Source organism: Trichomycterus rosablanca, chromosome 23, assembly GCF_030014385.1.
Source record: "Trichomycterus rosablanca isolate fTriRos1 chromosome 23, fTriRos1.hap1, whole genome shotgun sequence".
Classification (NCBI taxonomy): Eukaryota; Metazoa; Chordata; class Actinopteri; order Siluriformes; family Trichomycteridae; genus Trichomycterus; species Trichomycterus rosablanca.
This window is the reverse complement of record NC_086010.1, coordinates 3,054,179-3,072,110: the sequence shown is the minus strand read 5'-3', so window position 1 is coordinate 3,072,110 and position 17,932 is coordinate 3,054,179. Positions and strand designations below refer to the sequence as shown.

The 17,932-nt window shown below is 44.3% G+C and overlaps 1 protein-coding gene across 2 annotated transcripts in view; it reads left to right on the top strand.

Annotated features, from left to right (window-relative positions):
* LOC134300975 (inactive phospholipase C-like protein 2) overlaps positions 1-17,932 on the top strand; it is a 48,653-nt gene that overhangs the window by 10,712 nt on the left and 20,009 nt on the right. For both annotated transcript variants that reach the window (XM_062985470.1, XM_062985472.1), the window contains one exon: positions 15,129-17,615. In XM_062985470.1, the coding sequence (XP_062841540.1) occupies positions 15,129-17,615 (2,487 nt within the window). The remainder of the gene's footprint in view (positions 1-15,128; positions 17,616-17,932) is intronic.

The following is a 17,932-nucleotide window of genomic DNA, read 5'->3' as shown; positions in this document are numbered from 1 at the left end:
TTGATAGCACAGCTGAGATTCAAACACAGGATCTCATTTATAGTGGGCTAGTGTGACCTAGTGAGACCGTATTCTGTACTGTAAAGGCTGTAGACGCAGGAAGGACACGCTGAACCTCTCACAATGACCCGAGTTAAAAAACGAACCTTGATACCTTGACTCTGCCCACAGTGGTGCCACTCACTTTTCATTTATGCATTTTACACCTTTTTCGACCCCAACGGCATCCAAGGAGGGTGTGCAGTCCTACCAGTCCCTTCTTATTCACCCATACTTCAGTAGATTTGCGAGTGAGGTCGGCGTCATGTACAGAGAACCACGCCCTGATCCCTGGGCCCCTTCACTTTCTGTACAGGTGCCCTGGGCAACCAAGATCCTTAAACAGCGTTAACAACCTCACTCCTTAGTCCGGCCTTTTCCACCCAGCATAAGCCAATTGTGCCTGCTAGAGGGTGACTGGTAGCAGAGCTTATATTCGAACCCGGGAGCTCAGAATCTCGGCGCTCGTGGGCTAGCGGATTATCCCGCAGCGCCCCCTGGTGGATGGATCGTATTCGCCATACTTAAGGTTTGCTTCGGATGGAAAATGGTCCAGTAGGCCGATACGAGGAGTTTGACGGGTTAAAGGTGGAGCTATTTTAGATTTGCTCATCCCTTTATATCCCTCCGTCTCAATCCATCACCACACCCGTTCGCCGTTCCGCTCGGCTGGCACCTCTGAGAGCTTCATTAATCCTTCCTCTAACTTCGTCTCCTGCTCTTTAAATAGCCCGCAGAGTGGAGGTCATTAAAATAGATGAAAATGGAGGGATGGAGGGTGGACCGGCGTCAGAAACGAATAACGCATCCGACCTTGACGGACTGTGTGGACGCGGTTGAGACGGAGGCGGAGAAACCGGGTTCATTATTCTCGTCCTTTTTCTTTAGAAGAAGTGACCACAGCGTTTAACACCTTTCAGAACCACGTTCTATATTTAGGAGACCACTCGAAGGGAATCGAGAGTTGGGTGTTCAGCATGACACAAGTCCTTTTACTATTAATAAAATAATATAAAAGGCAGAGCAGATTAAAATTAGAAGTGTGTTTAAAATTATAACATGATGAGGTGAGTTTTATTAAAGAATCTTCACACTGGACCGTCCGCCTCCTCTAGCTTTCATGGTTTTACCCCTTTTAGTCATCTGTGTTCATCGCTCTGTTTTAATTTATTTGCATTTTAAACGGAGTGTCCGACAAGCTTATGGTCAGGTGTCCAAATACCTTTGGCCATATATTGTCACACAGTGTGTGAAATAAGCTAGACAACAAGAATGTGGTCTCAGAATTGAAGCTGGTCGGCACACTGTGGACACAGCCGACCACATGATGGACACAGTCCAGGCTTGAATGCCAGGGAAAAACGGACAACGCGGCTTGTGGGAAATCTGCCGACTGGTAAAACAAAGTGCCGGGTGTTCCACACATGATCGAAATTCGATAGGAAATTGATTAAACTTTATAATTATTAATATTTATATTATTGTGAGTCGTTGTTTTCCATTACACTCGGTCACTATGATCCCGCGATGAGATGCAACCCGCGGCGTCCGTGTTTTACCACAGCCAGGCGTTATTGTATGTTTCATTAATGGAGCGTTTAGAACCGTAATCTCGCTGCCGCCACTTCAGAATCCACGTGACGTTTGTAAATGCATGAATCTCAGAGTGCTGTGAGGATTTAATGCATTTTATCAGCATATAATGAATCCTAAATGATTATGCAAAAAAACACCTGTTGTTGTTCAGGGACATTTGTTCCACTTTTTCATCAGCTTTGCTTGAACTACACTGATGTGGTCAGCATTAGCCGGTCAGTAAGGCGGTTGTAGTTTAGTGGTTGAGGTACTGGACTAGTAATCGAAGGGTCGCTGGTTTAAGCCAGCACATCATCCACTGATCAGCCATAACATTAAAACCACCTCCTTGTTTCTACACTCACTGTCCATTTTATCAGCTCCACTTACCATATAGAAGCACTTTGTAGTTCTACAATTACTGACTGTAGTCCATCTGTTTCTCTACATGCTTTGTTAGCCCCCTTTCATGCTGTTCTTCAATGGTCAGGACCCCCACAGGACCACCACAGAGCAGGTATTACTTAGGTGGTGGATCATTCTCAGCACTGCAGTGACACTGACATGGTGGTGGTGTGTTAGTGTGTGTTGTGCTGGTATGAGTGGATCAGACACAGCAGCGCTGCTGGACGGGTACTCGCCCCACAGGTAGAAAACCCCAGGTTTAGACATTATACTGTCTCAGTACCGTGAGCTGCTTTGAATAAAAGCATCTGCTAGATGCCGACGTCGTGCAGAAGAATCGTCCCGGGTGATGGTGTCACCGAAATATTGTAGTCAGGGTTTATAATAGCTCAAAAATCCTCATAGAGTTTATTAAATTATCAAATATTGTAATATTGATTATAGCTAGATCATGAAAACTAGGTTTTTAATCTGATTCTGGTTATCAATACCAGGACTAATAAAGGCCTAAAATATTGGATCTGTATTGAATCAGATATGAAACGTTATACGGTTGATCCGCCGTGTTTGTATTTTATTCTGTAATTACTTTTATAAAATGCTTTGAGGTTTCACCAGACCTGAAATGATCAACATTATGCAGCCATCAGTCCATTACTGTCCTGTTTAAATACATCGATAATATTTATACTACTGAGAATTATTATCTGTTTAGACAAGAGTGTCTTAACTAGTGAGCGGCCGACCACAAATGAGCCGCTAAAAGTGTTCTGCTCAGCTCGCCACATCATAAACCATCTAATTGCCGACTGTTTTTATTGATCTTTTAATGTTCTGGATTGATTGATGAAACCCTGAACTTCAATTATGCACAGAGACGTTGAACTAAAGTTAACATTTGGTACTTTAATACTACACCGATCAGCCATAACATTAAAACCACCTCCTTGTTTCTACACTCACTGTCCTTTTTATCAGCTCCACTTACCATATAGAAGCACTTTGTAGTTCTACAATTACTGACTGTAGTCCATCTGACTGTAGGTCCCCCACAGGACCACTACAGAGCAGGTATTATTTAGGTTGTGGATCATTCTCAGCACTGCAGTGACACTGACATGGTGCTGGTGTGTTCGTGTGTGTTGTGCTGGTATGTGTGGATCAGACACAGCAGTGCTGCTGGAGTTTTTAAACACCGTGTCCACTCACTGTCCACTCTTAGACACTCCTACCTAGTTGGTCCACCTTGTAGATGTAAAGTCAGAGACGATCGCTCATCTATTGCTGCTGTTTGAGTCGGTCATCTTCTAGACCTTCATCAGTGGTCACAGGACGCTGCCCACGGGGCGCTGTTGGCTGGATGTTTTTGGTTGGTGGACTATTCTCAGTCCAGCAGTGCTGCTGTGTCTGATCCGCTCATACCAGCACAACACACACTAACACACCACCACCATGTCAGTGTCACTGCAGTGCTGAGAATGATCCAGCACCTAAATAATACCTGCTCTGTGGTGGTCCTGTGGGGGTCCTGACCATTGAAGAACAGCATGAAAGGGGGCTAACAAAGCATGCAGAGAAACAGATGGACTACAGTCAGTAATTGTAGAACTACAAAGTGCTCCTATATGGTAAGTGGAGCTGATAAAATGGACAGTGAGTGTAGAAACAAGGAGGTGGTTTTAATGTTATGGCTGTATCGGTGTATTAAGCTGCAGCACTTGTATTACCTCCTTATTCTGTGCTGGAACTTGATATGGTAGAGGACACATTCGTACCGCTGTCGTGCCATACTGCAGCGAACCATGCCAGTCATCAGCGCTACAAGCGGCTTTTAGGGGTCAGGACCCAGGGCGGAGCAGTGGTCAACTGCGCTAGGTACTTTGCCGGCCTGGTAACTGGATACGACCTGAATGGGTGAAAATTTGGGGTAAAATGCATAAATAGAAAGAAACAGCTGATTGCAAGGAGTCGTTTGTTCACTTTTGATGGATACTGATGAGCAGATTCATACACCAAGGTTGTAGTGTCTCCTGGGAGGTAGCAGATTGTTAAAAGGCCAACACTCGGTCCATATGGAGTCTCTCCGGCCTTACTTTACAATCCTAAACCCCGAAGGGATTTTTACTGCCCAGTAAAGCCGAAGTAATATGTCGCTGTGTATCTTTTAGCACAAACTAAAAGCTCTCCCGGCGTCCCAGCGATGCCCCCATCGTGTTTTATTAATTCCCCCAAACGGGGCTCATTTAAACGCACCACTTTGTACGACGGCTTGTTCTGTGAGCTTATTTTTCTAGCCGTGCGATTAATGCACTCTGGTGTAATCACTGTAGCCGGACGCACATCAGCGCCAGATAGACGCCAGTCCCAGGTGAATTCCTCCGATAGAAGTGAGCCAGTAGACAAAAAACACACACAGATAATCCATTAGTGGATTCACGGCCATGTGGGAAGATTCACGTGTCGGGGAAACGGAGACGAATCAGAAGGACGAAGCAAAAATCTGTATATCACACTTTAGTCTGACCGTGAGATCTGATTGGTCTGATTATTAATTAATTACTATTAACAATATTATTAGAGAGTCTCTGTGTGATCATTATGGAATTTTAGTCGGTTACTAGGGTGTTGCTAGTGTGTTTTTTTATGGTGACATAGAAAGAACTTGAACCTAGCTATTGGGGGTGGGGGGGTATCAGTGAACATTTACCGGTCCCAAGCCCAGATGAAATAAAAGAGGGGTGTGGTCAGAAGGGACCAAAACGACCTCTAATATACAGGAGCATCGAAGGTACATTTAGCACACGCCTTTATCCAAAGCGACTTACATTACTGTTACAATATACAGTCTTAGCAATTGAGGGTTAAGGTCCTTGCTCAAGGGCCCAACAGCAGCAACCTGGCAGTGGTGGGGCTTGAACCAGCGACCTTCTGGTTACTAGTACAGTACCTTAACCACTAGGCTACTGCCTGCCCAGAAACTCGAATTTATTTCATAAGTATGTTTTTAATCTATCAGATCTCAGCTGTTGATGTTTATGCTGTATTTAACCAGCATTATACAGTGGGGCAGTGGTAGCTTAGTGGGTAGAGCGGTCAGAAGGTTGTGGGTTTGAATCCCAGCTCTACCATGCAGCCACTTTTGAGCCCTTGAGAAAGGCACTCAATACTTTCAGCTCCAGGGGCACCATACAATGACTGACCCTGCGCTCTGACCCCGACTTTTAAAGAAGTACCGTACATGTACATGTGTATATGTGACATTAAGACGTTCTATCTACCCCGGATTATCCATAACTTTAATATAAAAAATATTATTGGCTGTTTTACAGTGAATCCAATAAATTTCCAAAAATAAGTCCAATAAGCTGCCGAAAACGGATTAAAACCATCGAACACGTTATTGCTAAACTCCGAGAGCCTTTTTGGTAGACTGTCCACACTAAAAGAAGCAGTTTGTCTGATATCATGTGCTTCGTAATTAGATCATGTGCCGGAGAGCCGAGAGAAACGGCCGAGCGCTTCCCAACAGCGCTTACGTAAGAGCGCCCAAATAGAATTTGGAGGAAATAATGAAACCGCTGTGCAGACTCTGGCGGTGCTTCTGCTGCATTGTTTCTCTGTTCCAGTCCGGATATTTCCTTATACACCAGAGAGGAAATCCTAAGGAGGAAGACTGGGCTTTGCCTTAAGAAACTGACCTTTAAAACAGGAACCGGGGCTTTTATATATATATACTGTATATAAACACTTGACCACACCTGAAGGTCAAGGCAAAAACAGTGGGAGGCTTTAGAAATTTCCCGTGTTCGGTTGCTTTATACACCGTTCAGCCATAACATTAAAACCACCTCCTTGTTTCTACACTCACTGTCCATTTTATCAGCTCCACTTACCATATAGAATCACTTTGTAGTTCTACAATTACTGACTGTTCTTCAGTGGTCAGTGTTGTGCTTATATGAGTGGATCAGACACAGCAGCGCTGCTGGAGTTTTTAAATATCGTGTCCACTCACTTCCACTCTATTAGACACTCCTACCTAGTTGGTCCACCTTGTAGATGTAAAGTCAGAGACGATCGCTCATCTATTGCTGCTGTTTGAGTCGGTCATCTTCTAGACCTTCATCAGTGGTCACAGGACGCTGCCCACGTGGCGCTGTTGGCTGGATGTTTTTGGTTGGTGGACTATTCTCAGTCCAGCAGTGACAGTGAGGTGTTTAAAAACTCCAGCAGCGCTGCTGTGTCTGATCCACTCATACCAGCACAACACACACTAACACACCACCACCATGTCAGTGTCACTGCAGTGCTGAGAATGATCCACCACCCAAATAATACCTGCTCTGTGGTGGTCCTGTGGGGGTCCTGACCATTGAAGAACAGCATGAAAGGGAGCTAACAAAGTATGTAGAGAAACAGATGGACTACAATCAGTAATTGTAGGACTACAATCAGTAATTGTAGAACTACAAAGTGCTTCTATATGATAAGTGGAGCTGATAAAATGGACAGTGAGTGTAGAAACAAGGAGGTGGTTTTAATGTTATGGCTGATCGATGTATATCACACTTCAGTCCGACTGTTCTTACTTTATTTTACTCATTACTAACAGAAGTGACCATCTGAATTTAGCCATGGTTTAACTTAAATTGTTAACAGAACATGTAAATAATTAATTGGTCCCTAGTGGAGACGGTATAACCTGTTCGTCCTGCAGTGTGCACTGTGGGTTCATTATTGAGTTCAGTTCTGGACCGGTCACTTCCCTCTGGCCACCGTTTTTCCAGACTCATGCAGAAGATGCACCGATAGCCGCACCACCAGTAAAGCCAGTTCTGTTTATTAGCACCGCTCGTGCTCTCTTACCTCCAGCGCTTATTTATACAGTTCACACCGAGTTCGTTTCCTCCCTAATGAGTCTTAGTTCTCACTCACCTCTGAGCCAGAATTACCAACCAGATTCTCCCGAGATCTCATCAGAGTAAAAGTCTGGCACCGTACGACCCCTCGATTGCTTTGTTGGTGGGCACACTGTTGTACAAATGTACATGTGATGGAAAACGATATTGTTTTCACATTTATTGAGGCATTCAGGGTCGCCGTGAGTTGGGGGTGGTGTTGTGGTCCTGGGAGAGACCACGTCCTTCAGGATAGATGTTTTATTATATTAACCAGAAGATCGGTCATAGTTAATTAGTTTTGATTTGCATAGATCTTTCCCCAGTTTACTGTTTAGGCAATTGAGGGTTAAGAGCCTCGCTTAGGGGCCCAACAGTGACAACCTTGCAGTGGTGGAACTTGAAGCTTGAAGCAGCAACCTTTTAATGACCGGTCCAGCACTTTAACTGCAAGGCTACAGCTGTTCTGTAGCCTAAGGGTTCTGGAGCCTCAAAGTTCAGAAGTTCAAGAGTTCTGTAGTCTCATCATTCTGTAGAGTTCCAGAGCTCGAGTGCCATAGTCTCAGAGTTCTGGAGCCTCAGCATTTTGTTGCCTCAGAGATCTGTAGTCTCAGAGTTCCAGAGCTCGAGTTCTGAGTTCAGAGTTCTGAAGCCGTGGCATTTTGTAGCCTCAGAGTTCTGTAGTTCAGAGTTCCAGAGCTCTAGTTCTGTAGCCTCAGAGTTCTGTAGCTTGAGAGTTCTGAAGTCTCATAGTTCTGAAGTCTCAGAGTTCTGTAGTCTTAGAGTTTAGGACCGAGTTCTGTAGTCCTAGAGTTCTGTAGTTCAAGAGTCCTGTAGCTCAGAGTTCCGGAGCTCGAGTTGAGTTCCATGGCCTGAGTTCAGAGTTCTGTAGTCTTAGATGTCTGTAGTCTCAGTCAAGTAGCTTGAGAGTCCTGTACCTTTTAGAGTTCTGTAGCTCAAGAGTCCTGTAGTGCAGAGTTCCAGAACTCAAGTTCCATAGCCTCAGGTTTCTGGAGCCATTTTGTTGCCTCAGAGATCTATAGTCTCAGAGTTTTGTAGGTCAGGGTTATGTGGTTCAGAGTTCTGTAGCCTCAGAGTTCTGCATTCTCAGAGTTTTATAGTCTCAGAGTTCTGGAGCCTCAGAGTTCTGTAGTTCAGAGTTTTATAGTCTCAGAGTTCTGGAGCCTCAGAGTTCTGTAGTTCAGAGTTCCGGAGCTTGAGTCTCATAGCTTTAGAGTTCTTTAGTTCAAAGTCCTGTGGTCTCAGAGTTCTCTAGTCTCAGAGTTCTGTACTCTCAGAGTTCTGTAGTTCAGCGTTCTGGAGCCTCAGAGTTCTTTAGTTCAGAGTTCTGTAGTCTTAGAGTTCCTGAGCTTGAGCTCCTTAGCCTCAGCATTCTGTAACCTTGAGACTGCAGAACTCTAGAGTCCTGGACCCTCAATGTTCTGGAGCCTCAGAGTTCTGTAGCCTCAGAGTTCTGTAGCCTCAGAGTTCTGTAGTTCAGAGTTCTGTAGCCTCAGAGTTCTGTAGCCTCAGAGTTCTGTAGGTCAGAGTTCTGTGGTTCAGAGTTCTGTAGTTCACAGTTCTGTGGTTCAGAGTTCTGTAGTTCAGAGTTCTGGAGCCTCAGAGTTCTGTAGGTCAGAGCTCTGTGGTTCAGAGTTCTGTAGGTCAGAGTTCTGTAGTTCAGAGTTCTGTAGTTCAGAGTTCTGTAGGTCAGAGTTCTGGAGCCTCAGAGTTCTGGAGCCTCAGAGTTCTGTGGTTCAGAGTTCTGTAGGTCAGAGTTCTGGAGCCTCAGAGTTCTGTAGGTCAGAGTTCTGTAGGTCAGTGTTCTGGAGCCTCGGAGTTCTGTAGGTCAGAGTTCTGTGGTTCAGAGTTCTGTAGGTCAGAGTTCTGGAGCCTCAGAGTTCTGTAGGTCAGAGTTCTGGAGCCTCAGAGTTCTGGAGCCTCAGCGTTCTGGAGCCTCAGAGTTCTGTAGGTCAGAGTCCTGTGGCTGTAAATCACAGTATGCAGCTACACCCTCATTCTGCGGTCCATCAAAGCTCAAATGTACACCCCTCTCACCCTCCCTCCAGCTTTTCATCATTTGTTAGCTGCTTGTTCTGGCTCCACGTCGTGGTTTGTTTGACAAACTCGGTTTCTAAAAAAAGGGTTTTACAAACGTTCAGAGTTTAATCAGAGTTCCTGCAGGAGAACCGAGCCAGATGTTCTGCTGCTATTTCTGCGTGTTTATGACAGGCTGCACTAACACACATTCTGACGGTGGTTTGGCTTTCACGATCGATTTGGATCGAACACGCCGAGAGCCGTCACCGCCACAGCCGCCGCCGTTTATCCCGCAGTGTATTTTTAACTCTGACTTGTTTACTCACGTCACTTATTTTTGGACTTTTCAAAGTGATCTGAGGAACTGGATGGAACAGTCACCAGGTTTTTTACTTTAATGTGTGACGAGCTGCGCAGAACCGACGAAGGGATTTGTGGGATTTTCAGTGCCATGTTTATTTTCATGAATGTATAATGAGGGAACGCTGACTCGTACTGAAATGATTTACCACTTTTCAGAACTTTGCCTCGTGTTATTTCAGCCCCTCGGTTAAATCCCGTACGCTTCATTTTCTAAATGAAAACAGACATAAGCAATCTGCTAATAGACATCCCAATTTTACTGCACAGTTAACATTGAATTGCTGAATTAAACACCATCTTTTTTCTGCAGACTGCACAGTTTTGCTGAGCTTAGCATATTTGCAAAAAGATATAAAACATTAGATATTAAATACGCCATAAATAACATCTGGGTGGCACAGCAGTCTATTTAATGTAAGCCCATTTTGTTGTGCCTCCAGCAATATAAACACAATTTGATGTGTGTGAAGGAGGGAAGGCCAGGATGGGTATCATTTATCAGTGGCAGCTTTGAGTGTCTGGTCACACGACGTGATGGTTAGTGGAATAAAAGATCTACAGTGTTTGTTAGTCTTTCTTCAGCACTGTACTTTATCTTTCCACTTCTTTCATTTTAATTAATTTAATTTAATTCACTCTTAATCTGTTATTTTATTTATTTCTTCTTTGCAAGTGGGTGCTCGGGTTGCACATTGGTAAAATATGCTAGCCTACTAACACTGAGATCCAGGGTTCGAATGTCAGCAATGCTGTCGGCCAACGTGATTGGCTAAAACAGTAAAAATCAGGTGCCAAATCAGGAATGTGGACCAGAATTATCCGCTTTTGCAACTCTTAAATAAATATATGGGAGCAGCCGAAAGGAAATAATAATCTTCTTTGCAAAACTAGATCTGGAGAGTTCTGGAGTTCTGCAGTCTTGGAGTTCTGTAGCCCTAGAGTTCTGTAGTCTCAGAGTTCTGTGGTCTCAGAGTTCTGCAGTCTTGGAGTTCTGTAGCCCTAGAGTTCTGTAGTCTCAAAGTTCTGTAGTCTTAGAGTTCTGTGGTCTCAGAGTTCTGCAGTCTTGGAGTTCTGTAGCCCTAGAGTTATGTGGTCTCAAAGTTCTGTGGTCTCAGTGTTCTGTAGTCTCAGAGTTCTGTAGTCTCAGAGTTCTGCAGTCTTGGAGTTCTGTAGCCCTAGATTTCTGTGGTCTCAAGAGTTCTGTAGCCCTAGAGTTCTGTGGTCTCAAGAGTTCTGTAGTCTCAGAGTTCTGTAGTCTCAGAGTTCTGTAGCCACAGAGTTCTGTAGTCTCAGAGTTCTGTAGTCTCAGAGTTCTGTAGCCTCAGAGTTCTGTAGTCTCAGAGTTCTGTAGTCTTAAACTTCTGTAGTCTCAGAGTTCTGTAGTCTCAGAGTTCTGTAGTCTTAAAATTCTGTAGTCTCAAAGTTCTATGGTCTCAGAGTTCTGTAGTCTTAGAGTTCTGTAGTCTTAGAGTTCTGTAGCCTCAGAGTTCTGCAGTCTCAAAGTTCTGCAGTCTTAGAGTCCTGCTGTCTCAGAGTCCTGTAGTCTCAGAGTTATATAGTCTCAGAGTTCTGTAGTCTTAGAATTATAAAGTCTCAAAGTTCAGTCTTAAGGTTTGGTAGCCCCAGAGTTTTGCAGTCTCAGAGTTCTGTAGTCTCTGAGATCTGAAGCCCCAGACTTCTATAGTCTTAGAGTTCTGCAGTCTCAAAGTTCTGTAGTCCTAGAGTCCTGCTGTCTCAGAGTTCTGTAGTCTCAGAGTTCTATAGTGCTAGAGTTCTGTAGTCTCAGAGTTCTATAGTCCTAGAGTTCTGTAGTCTCAGAGTTCTTTAGTGCTAGAGTTCTGTAGTCTCAAAGTTCTATAGTTCTAGAGTTCTGTAGTCTCAGAGTTCTAGAGTTCTGTAGTCTCAGAGTTTTATAGTGCTAGAGTTCTGTAGTCTGAGTTCTACAGTGCTAGAGTTCTGTAGTCTCAGAATTCTATAGTCCTAGAATTCTGTAGTCTCAGAGTTCTATAGTGCTAGAGTTCTGTAGTCTCAGAGTTCTATAGTGCTAGAGTTCTGTAGTCTCAATTCTATAGTGCTAGAGTTCTGTAGTCTCAGAGTTCTATAGTGCTAGAGTTCTGTAGTCTCAGAGTTCTTTAGTGCTAGAGTTCTGTAGTCTCAGAGTTCTATAGTGCTAGAGTTCTGTAGTCTCAGAGTTCTATAGTGCTAGAATTCTGTAGTCTCAGAGTTCTATAGTCTCTCCGAGTTCTGTGGCCCCAGAGTTCTGTAGTCTCTCCGAGTTCTGTGGCCCCAGAGTTCTGTAGTCTCTCCGAGTTCTGTGGCCCCAGAGTTCTGTAGTCTCTCCGAGTTCTGTGGCCCCAGAGTTCTGTAGTCTCAGGGTGGCATAAGCTTTATAAAAACTACATTTGAAAAGTAGAATTTATTGCTGCTGATGCTTTCTTGTGCTACTTAGCTTAGAATCGAGCATCAAAGTGAATCCACATAGACTTACATAGAAGGAAACTACATGCTTGGAACTGGATGGTAAAAGTTTTCCAGTTGTTTACTTGCTGTCAGTCAGACAGGACTGTGGTACTGAGGATTTTTTTTTCTTGGCATCTGTATTTTGTGCCAACGCAATATTTTTACCTCTCTATTCACAGCCAAATCCTCTCAGTTAAAGTACGAACAGCCCCTCCATCTTATCCTGTTCCTGCCCTTTTAGCAGATTCTGCCACTAAATATTTTCCTCTTCGGTTGATGAGTCTCAGCTGTATCTGTGACACGAAGCTCCAGGGACCTGGAGATATGCCCGCTGCACGCTGGCATCCTTCCCTCTCTGAGACGGTGCCACACGGGGCGGGCAGTACATTGGCCTAGAAGAAATTAATGGATGGCACGAAGCTGGGTCACCACCGTCTGCAGTCGGAGCACGACAATGATTAACCGAACGCATTTGAAATAACACGCAGGACGGACTTATCTGATGTTTCCCTGGTTCCCTCTCAGAGACAAACAGTCCATGATGACGAATCAGAATGAAATGGAGCTCTTCTGGTTCCTGCAAATAGAACGACGTTAATGTCAAGTAAAGTCATTCTGAAACGCTTCATCATGTGACCTAAATACTGGATTCAGTTCACAAGTACTACCAGACGGATCAGGAGCGCAGGTGCTGCTGGTTATAAATTAAAACAAATCTTAATGTCCTCAGGGTTTGGTCCTGGTTCTCCTCCTCCCTCACTCACTCACTCACTTAACTGCTTATCCAATCAGGGTCGTGGGGGGTGCTGGAGCCTATCCCAGCTTTTCAATGGGCGCAAGGCACACACTAACACCCTGGACGGGGCACCAGTCTATCGCAGGGCAGACACACACACACACATTCACCTATAGGGCAATTCAGTGTCTCCAATTAACCTGACTGCATGGTTTTGGACTGTGGGAGGAATCCCACGCAGACACGGGGAGAACATGCAAACCAGCACAGAAAAGACCCGGACCGCCCCGCCTGGGGATCGAACCCAGGACCTTCTTACTGTGAGGCGACAGTGCTACCCACCGAGCCACCGTGCCGCCCTGGTTCTTCTCCTGTTTCGTCTTATTCCTCTCCTTCCAGGCAGCTCTCGGACGGTTAGGGACAGTGGAAGCCTAGTGGGTAGAGCCTTGGGCTATCAATCGAAAGGTTGAGAGTTCGAATCCTAGCTCTGCCATGCAGCCTCCGTTGGGCCCTTGAGCAAGGCCCTTAACCCTCTCAGCTCCAGGGATATGCGAAGAAAGAATTTCATTGTACTGTACACCTGTATTTGACAATTAAAGCCATTCTATCTATTCTATCTATTACTACTGTTGGGATCCAGGGTTCGAATTTCCAGCTGTGCTGTCGGCCAGTTGGGCGTCCACATACAGACACATCAGGCCATCTTGCTTTGTTTCTTTTGGTTAATCAAGTGTTTTGTTTAGGGGTCCGCGAATCAAACTTGGTACAGTCTTTACACCGGATGCCCTTCCTGACACGTGCCCCTCTCAATGGCTAAGCAGTTTGCCCCCCCACCCCAGGAGTCTGCGTACAGACATGATTGGCCATCATACCAGGGAAAGAGGGATTTTGGATCCTATTTGAACTTGAGCTCTGGAACTGTATGTAGGTCCTGGATTCATGTAGTGTGTTCATGTGTTAGTGAATCGGTTCACTTATTCTTATAAACATCTTTTATTAATTAGAATATGTGTAATGTTTATTAAGCTGTGGTGTACATATTTTTACATATCTGGCAACCCTAGCTGGGCTAGAACAAGCTTTAAAGATAAAAGAAGCCAGTAAGTAAGTGGTTTTACACAACCGCGACGCCTCATGATCCTCTGACGTTATTTTTACCCCCCCAACACCCCACTGCTTGTTTATCTGAACTTCACTCTCGTCCAGACTGAGACCAAAGCGAGCAGGACTCAGAACTTTGAGATGAATGGTTTCACATTATGAGCTTTTATGGCCTGAAGCTCAGACTCAGATAAGTTTGACTGATGCAACCAGAAGTGACATTTGTGGGAAATGTGATCGCTGAGGGAGGAAGGGTGTGGACCCACGCACACACACACACACACACACACACACTAAAACTATCAAAGATATACAAAAACACAACAAAAACATAATTTTTATGGCTTGTTTTGACTTTACACACTTTTTTGATACTTTTGTTTGTATTACAGTTCAGGTCAAAAGTTTACACGCATCTGTACATACATCTGTAGGGGATGTGTGTGTCATAACAGCTGCAAAATGTGTTGACTAATTACAATGTACTTTTTTGGTAATATATAAATAAATGAATAAGCAGTTTTTGGATTTCAGTGAACATGTTCCAGCAGCTTTTAGTTCGTAATAATAATAGTAATAATATTTATAATAATAATAATAATGTTTATAATAATAATAGTAATTATATTTATAAAAAAAATATTTAAAATAAAATTTATAATAATAATAGTAATAATAATAATAATAATAACTAAATTATAATATTTTTAATAATAATTATATTTATAAAAACAATAAAAAAATATTTATAACTAAATTTATAATAATAATAGTAATAATAATATTTATAATAATAATAATTAAATTATAATGTTTATAATAACAATAATGATAATTATAATAACTGATAATATTTATAATAATAATAATGATAATAACAATAATATTTGTAATAATAATTATAATAATATTTATAGAATAATAATAATAATATTTATAATAATAATAATAATAAAACAACAATAGTTATAATAATAATAAATCAGTACTTATATTTGTAACAGCAATAATAATTATAATAATAATAATGATATTTATTATTATTATACTTATAATATTTATTATTATCGCCATTATAATAGCAGCTATATTTATAATAATTATTATACTAATAACAATTTTTATTAAAAAAATTATAATCATATTAGTATAAAAATAATACTAATAATAACAGCGTTATCTATAATAATAATATTTGTAATTATAGCAACAACAATACATTTTTTATAACATTGATAATACTGATACGATTACTAATAAAACGGTTCTAGAGAAGATGGAATGGAACGTCTTTTGTCAGATATAAATATACATGTGTACAGTACAATGACATTATTCCCTTTTTATGACGTCCAGCAATGGCTGCATGGCAGAATCTAGATTCAAACTCACAACCATCCCATTGGTAGCCCAAAGCTCGGCTCACTAGGCTACTACTGGTAAAATAAAACATGTAAAGCTTTTAATAAGATCCCATCAGGTGTGTAACTGTAACCTGTGTCGTTTTTCAGGATGGATCAAGACAGAGGAAAGAGAGGAAAAAGACGGTGTCGTTCAGCAGCATGCCCACCGAGAAGAAGATCAGCAGCGCCAGCGACTGCATCAACGCCATGGTGGACGGTTCCGAGTTAAGGAAAGTGCGATCCAACTCCAGAGTTTACTATCGATATTTCCTGTTAGATGCGGACATGCAGTCTCTCAGGTGGGAGCCTTCGAAGAAGGAGTCGGATAAAGCCAAAATTGACGTGAAGTCCATTAAGGAGGTGAGGACGGGTAGGAATACGGACACTTTTCGGACCAACGGGATTTACGAGCAGATTTCGGAAGACTGCGCGTTTTCCATCGTCTATGGCGAGAACTACGAGTCTCTGGACCTGGTCGCGAACACGGCCGACGTGGCGAACATCTGGGTGACCGGACTTCGGTACCTGATATCGTACGGGAAGCACAGCCTGAACGTGATGGAGAGCAGCCAGAACAGCCTGCGCTCCTCCTGGCTCAGCGATCTCTTCGACGAAGCCGACGTCAGCGGCGGCAAAAGCGTCGGCATTTGTACGGCTGTGCAGCTGATCAAAAAATTAAACCCGGGTTTAAAAAACGTTAAAATAGAACTCAAGCTGAAGGAGCTGCACAAAGCGAAGGATAAAATAGGGTGTGGCATTACGAAGGAGGAGTTTATTGAGATCTATCATGATCTTTGCACCAGACCGGAGATTTATTTCTTGCTGGTTCAGTTCTCGAGTAACAAGGAATTCCTGGACGCCAAGGACTTGATGATATTTCTGGAAGCGGAGCAGGGAATGGCGCAGGTCAGCGAAGACACAAGTTTAGAGGTCATTCAGCGCTACGAACCTTCAAAAGAGGGTCAGCTCAAGGGCTGGCTGTCTTTAGATGGGTTCACGAACTACCTGATGTCCAACGACTGCCACATCTTCGATCCGGAACACAAAAGCGTGTGCCAGGACATGAACCAACCCTTGTCTCACTATTACATCAACTCCTCCCACAATACCTACCTGATCGAGGACCAGTTCAGGGGTCCGTCGGACATCACGGGGTACATCCGGGCCCTACAGATGGGATGTCGGAGCGTCGAGCTGGACGTCTGGGACGGGCCAGACAACGAGCCGGTAATTTACACCGGCCACTCCATGACCTCGCAGGTCGTCTTCCGGAGCGTCATCGACATCGTTAACAAGTGTGCCTTCGTGGCGTCCGAGTTCCCCTTGATTCTGTGTTTGGAGAACCACTGCTCCCTCAAGCAGCAGAAAGTCATGTTTCAGCACCTGAAGAAGATCCTCGGGGACAAAATTCACAAAGATCCGCCCAAACCGGACGATAATTACCTCCCCTCCCCTAACGACCTGAAAGGCAAGATCCTTTTGAAAGGGAAGAAGCTGGGGAGCACCTGTACCGGCTCGGAGGGGGAGGTGACCGACGAGGACGAGGGCGCGGAGATGTCCCAGAGGATGAACGTCGAGGGAGGAGAACCGCAGACCGTCACTCAAGGGAAAAAGTTCCAGCTCTCTAAAGATCTCTCTGACCTTGTGACCTTGTGCAAATCCATCCAGTTTAAAGACTTCCAGACGGCGTTCCAGAACCAAAAACATTGGGAACTTTGCTCCTTTAATGAAGTATTCGCTACCAGGTGCGCCAGCGACTTCCCTGGCGAGTTTGTCAACTACAACAAGAAGTTTCTGGCCAGGGTGTACCCGAGCCCCATGCGCATCGACTCCAGCAATATGAACCCTCAGGACTTTTGGAAGTGCGGCTGCCAGATAGTAGCCATGAACTATCAGACTCCGGGTTTGATGATGGACCTGAACATCGGCTGGTTCCAACAGAACGGCAACTGCGGCTACGTGCTCCGCCCGGCCATAATGAGGGAGCAGGTGTCTTATTTCAGCGCCAACACGAAAGACTCGGTGCCCGGCGTTTCCCCCCAGCTCCTTCACATAAAGATCATCGGCGGGCAAAATTTCCCCAAACCCAAGGGCTCGGGCGCCAAAGGGGACGTCGTGGACCCCTACGTGTACGTCGAGATCCACGGCATTCCGGCCGACTGCGCCGAGCTGAGGACTAAAACCGTCCACCAGAACGGAGACGACCCTCTGTTCGACGAGAGCTTCGAGTTTCAGATTAACCTCCCCGAGCTGGCCATGGTGCGCTTCGTGGTTCTGGACGACGACTACATCGGGGATGAGTTTATCGGTCAGTACACCATTCCGTTCGAGTGTCTACAGCCGGGATTTCGCCACATTCCTCTTCAGTCTCTGACCGGTGAGGTGCTCCCTCACGCCTGGTTGTTCGTCCATGTTGCCATTACCAATCGGCGTGGCGGGGGCAAGCCTCACAAGAGAGGATTGTCTGTCCGCAAGGGCAAGAGCAGACGGGAGTACGCCTCCATGAGGATACTGCTCATTAAACCGGTGGACGAGGTATTCCGGAGGGCCACGCAACCTCTCAGAGAGGCCACTGACCTCAGAGAGAACATGCAGGTACGAAATTATTGCTTTAATTGTTTACTTTTGTTTACTATCTATCTATTTACTTTCATCCCATCAACAAGACAGGAATACCAGCGCAGGACTATACAATCCCTCTTCCCAGACATAGTCGTAACCAATCAGCACCAGGATTCTGGGCTGTTCCAGCTAATAATCGGATTTTCCCCAAATAATGAAGACACCATTGGACGTGTCTGAGGATATAAGGTGCTGATACCCTAAGAAGCCACCATTAACACCATTAAAACCATTGAAGATGCTGCCTGTGGCTTCACACACAGCAGAGGAAGTGGGTGCTAGTATCAGGA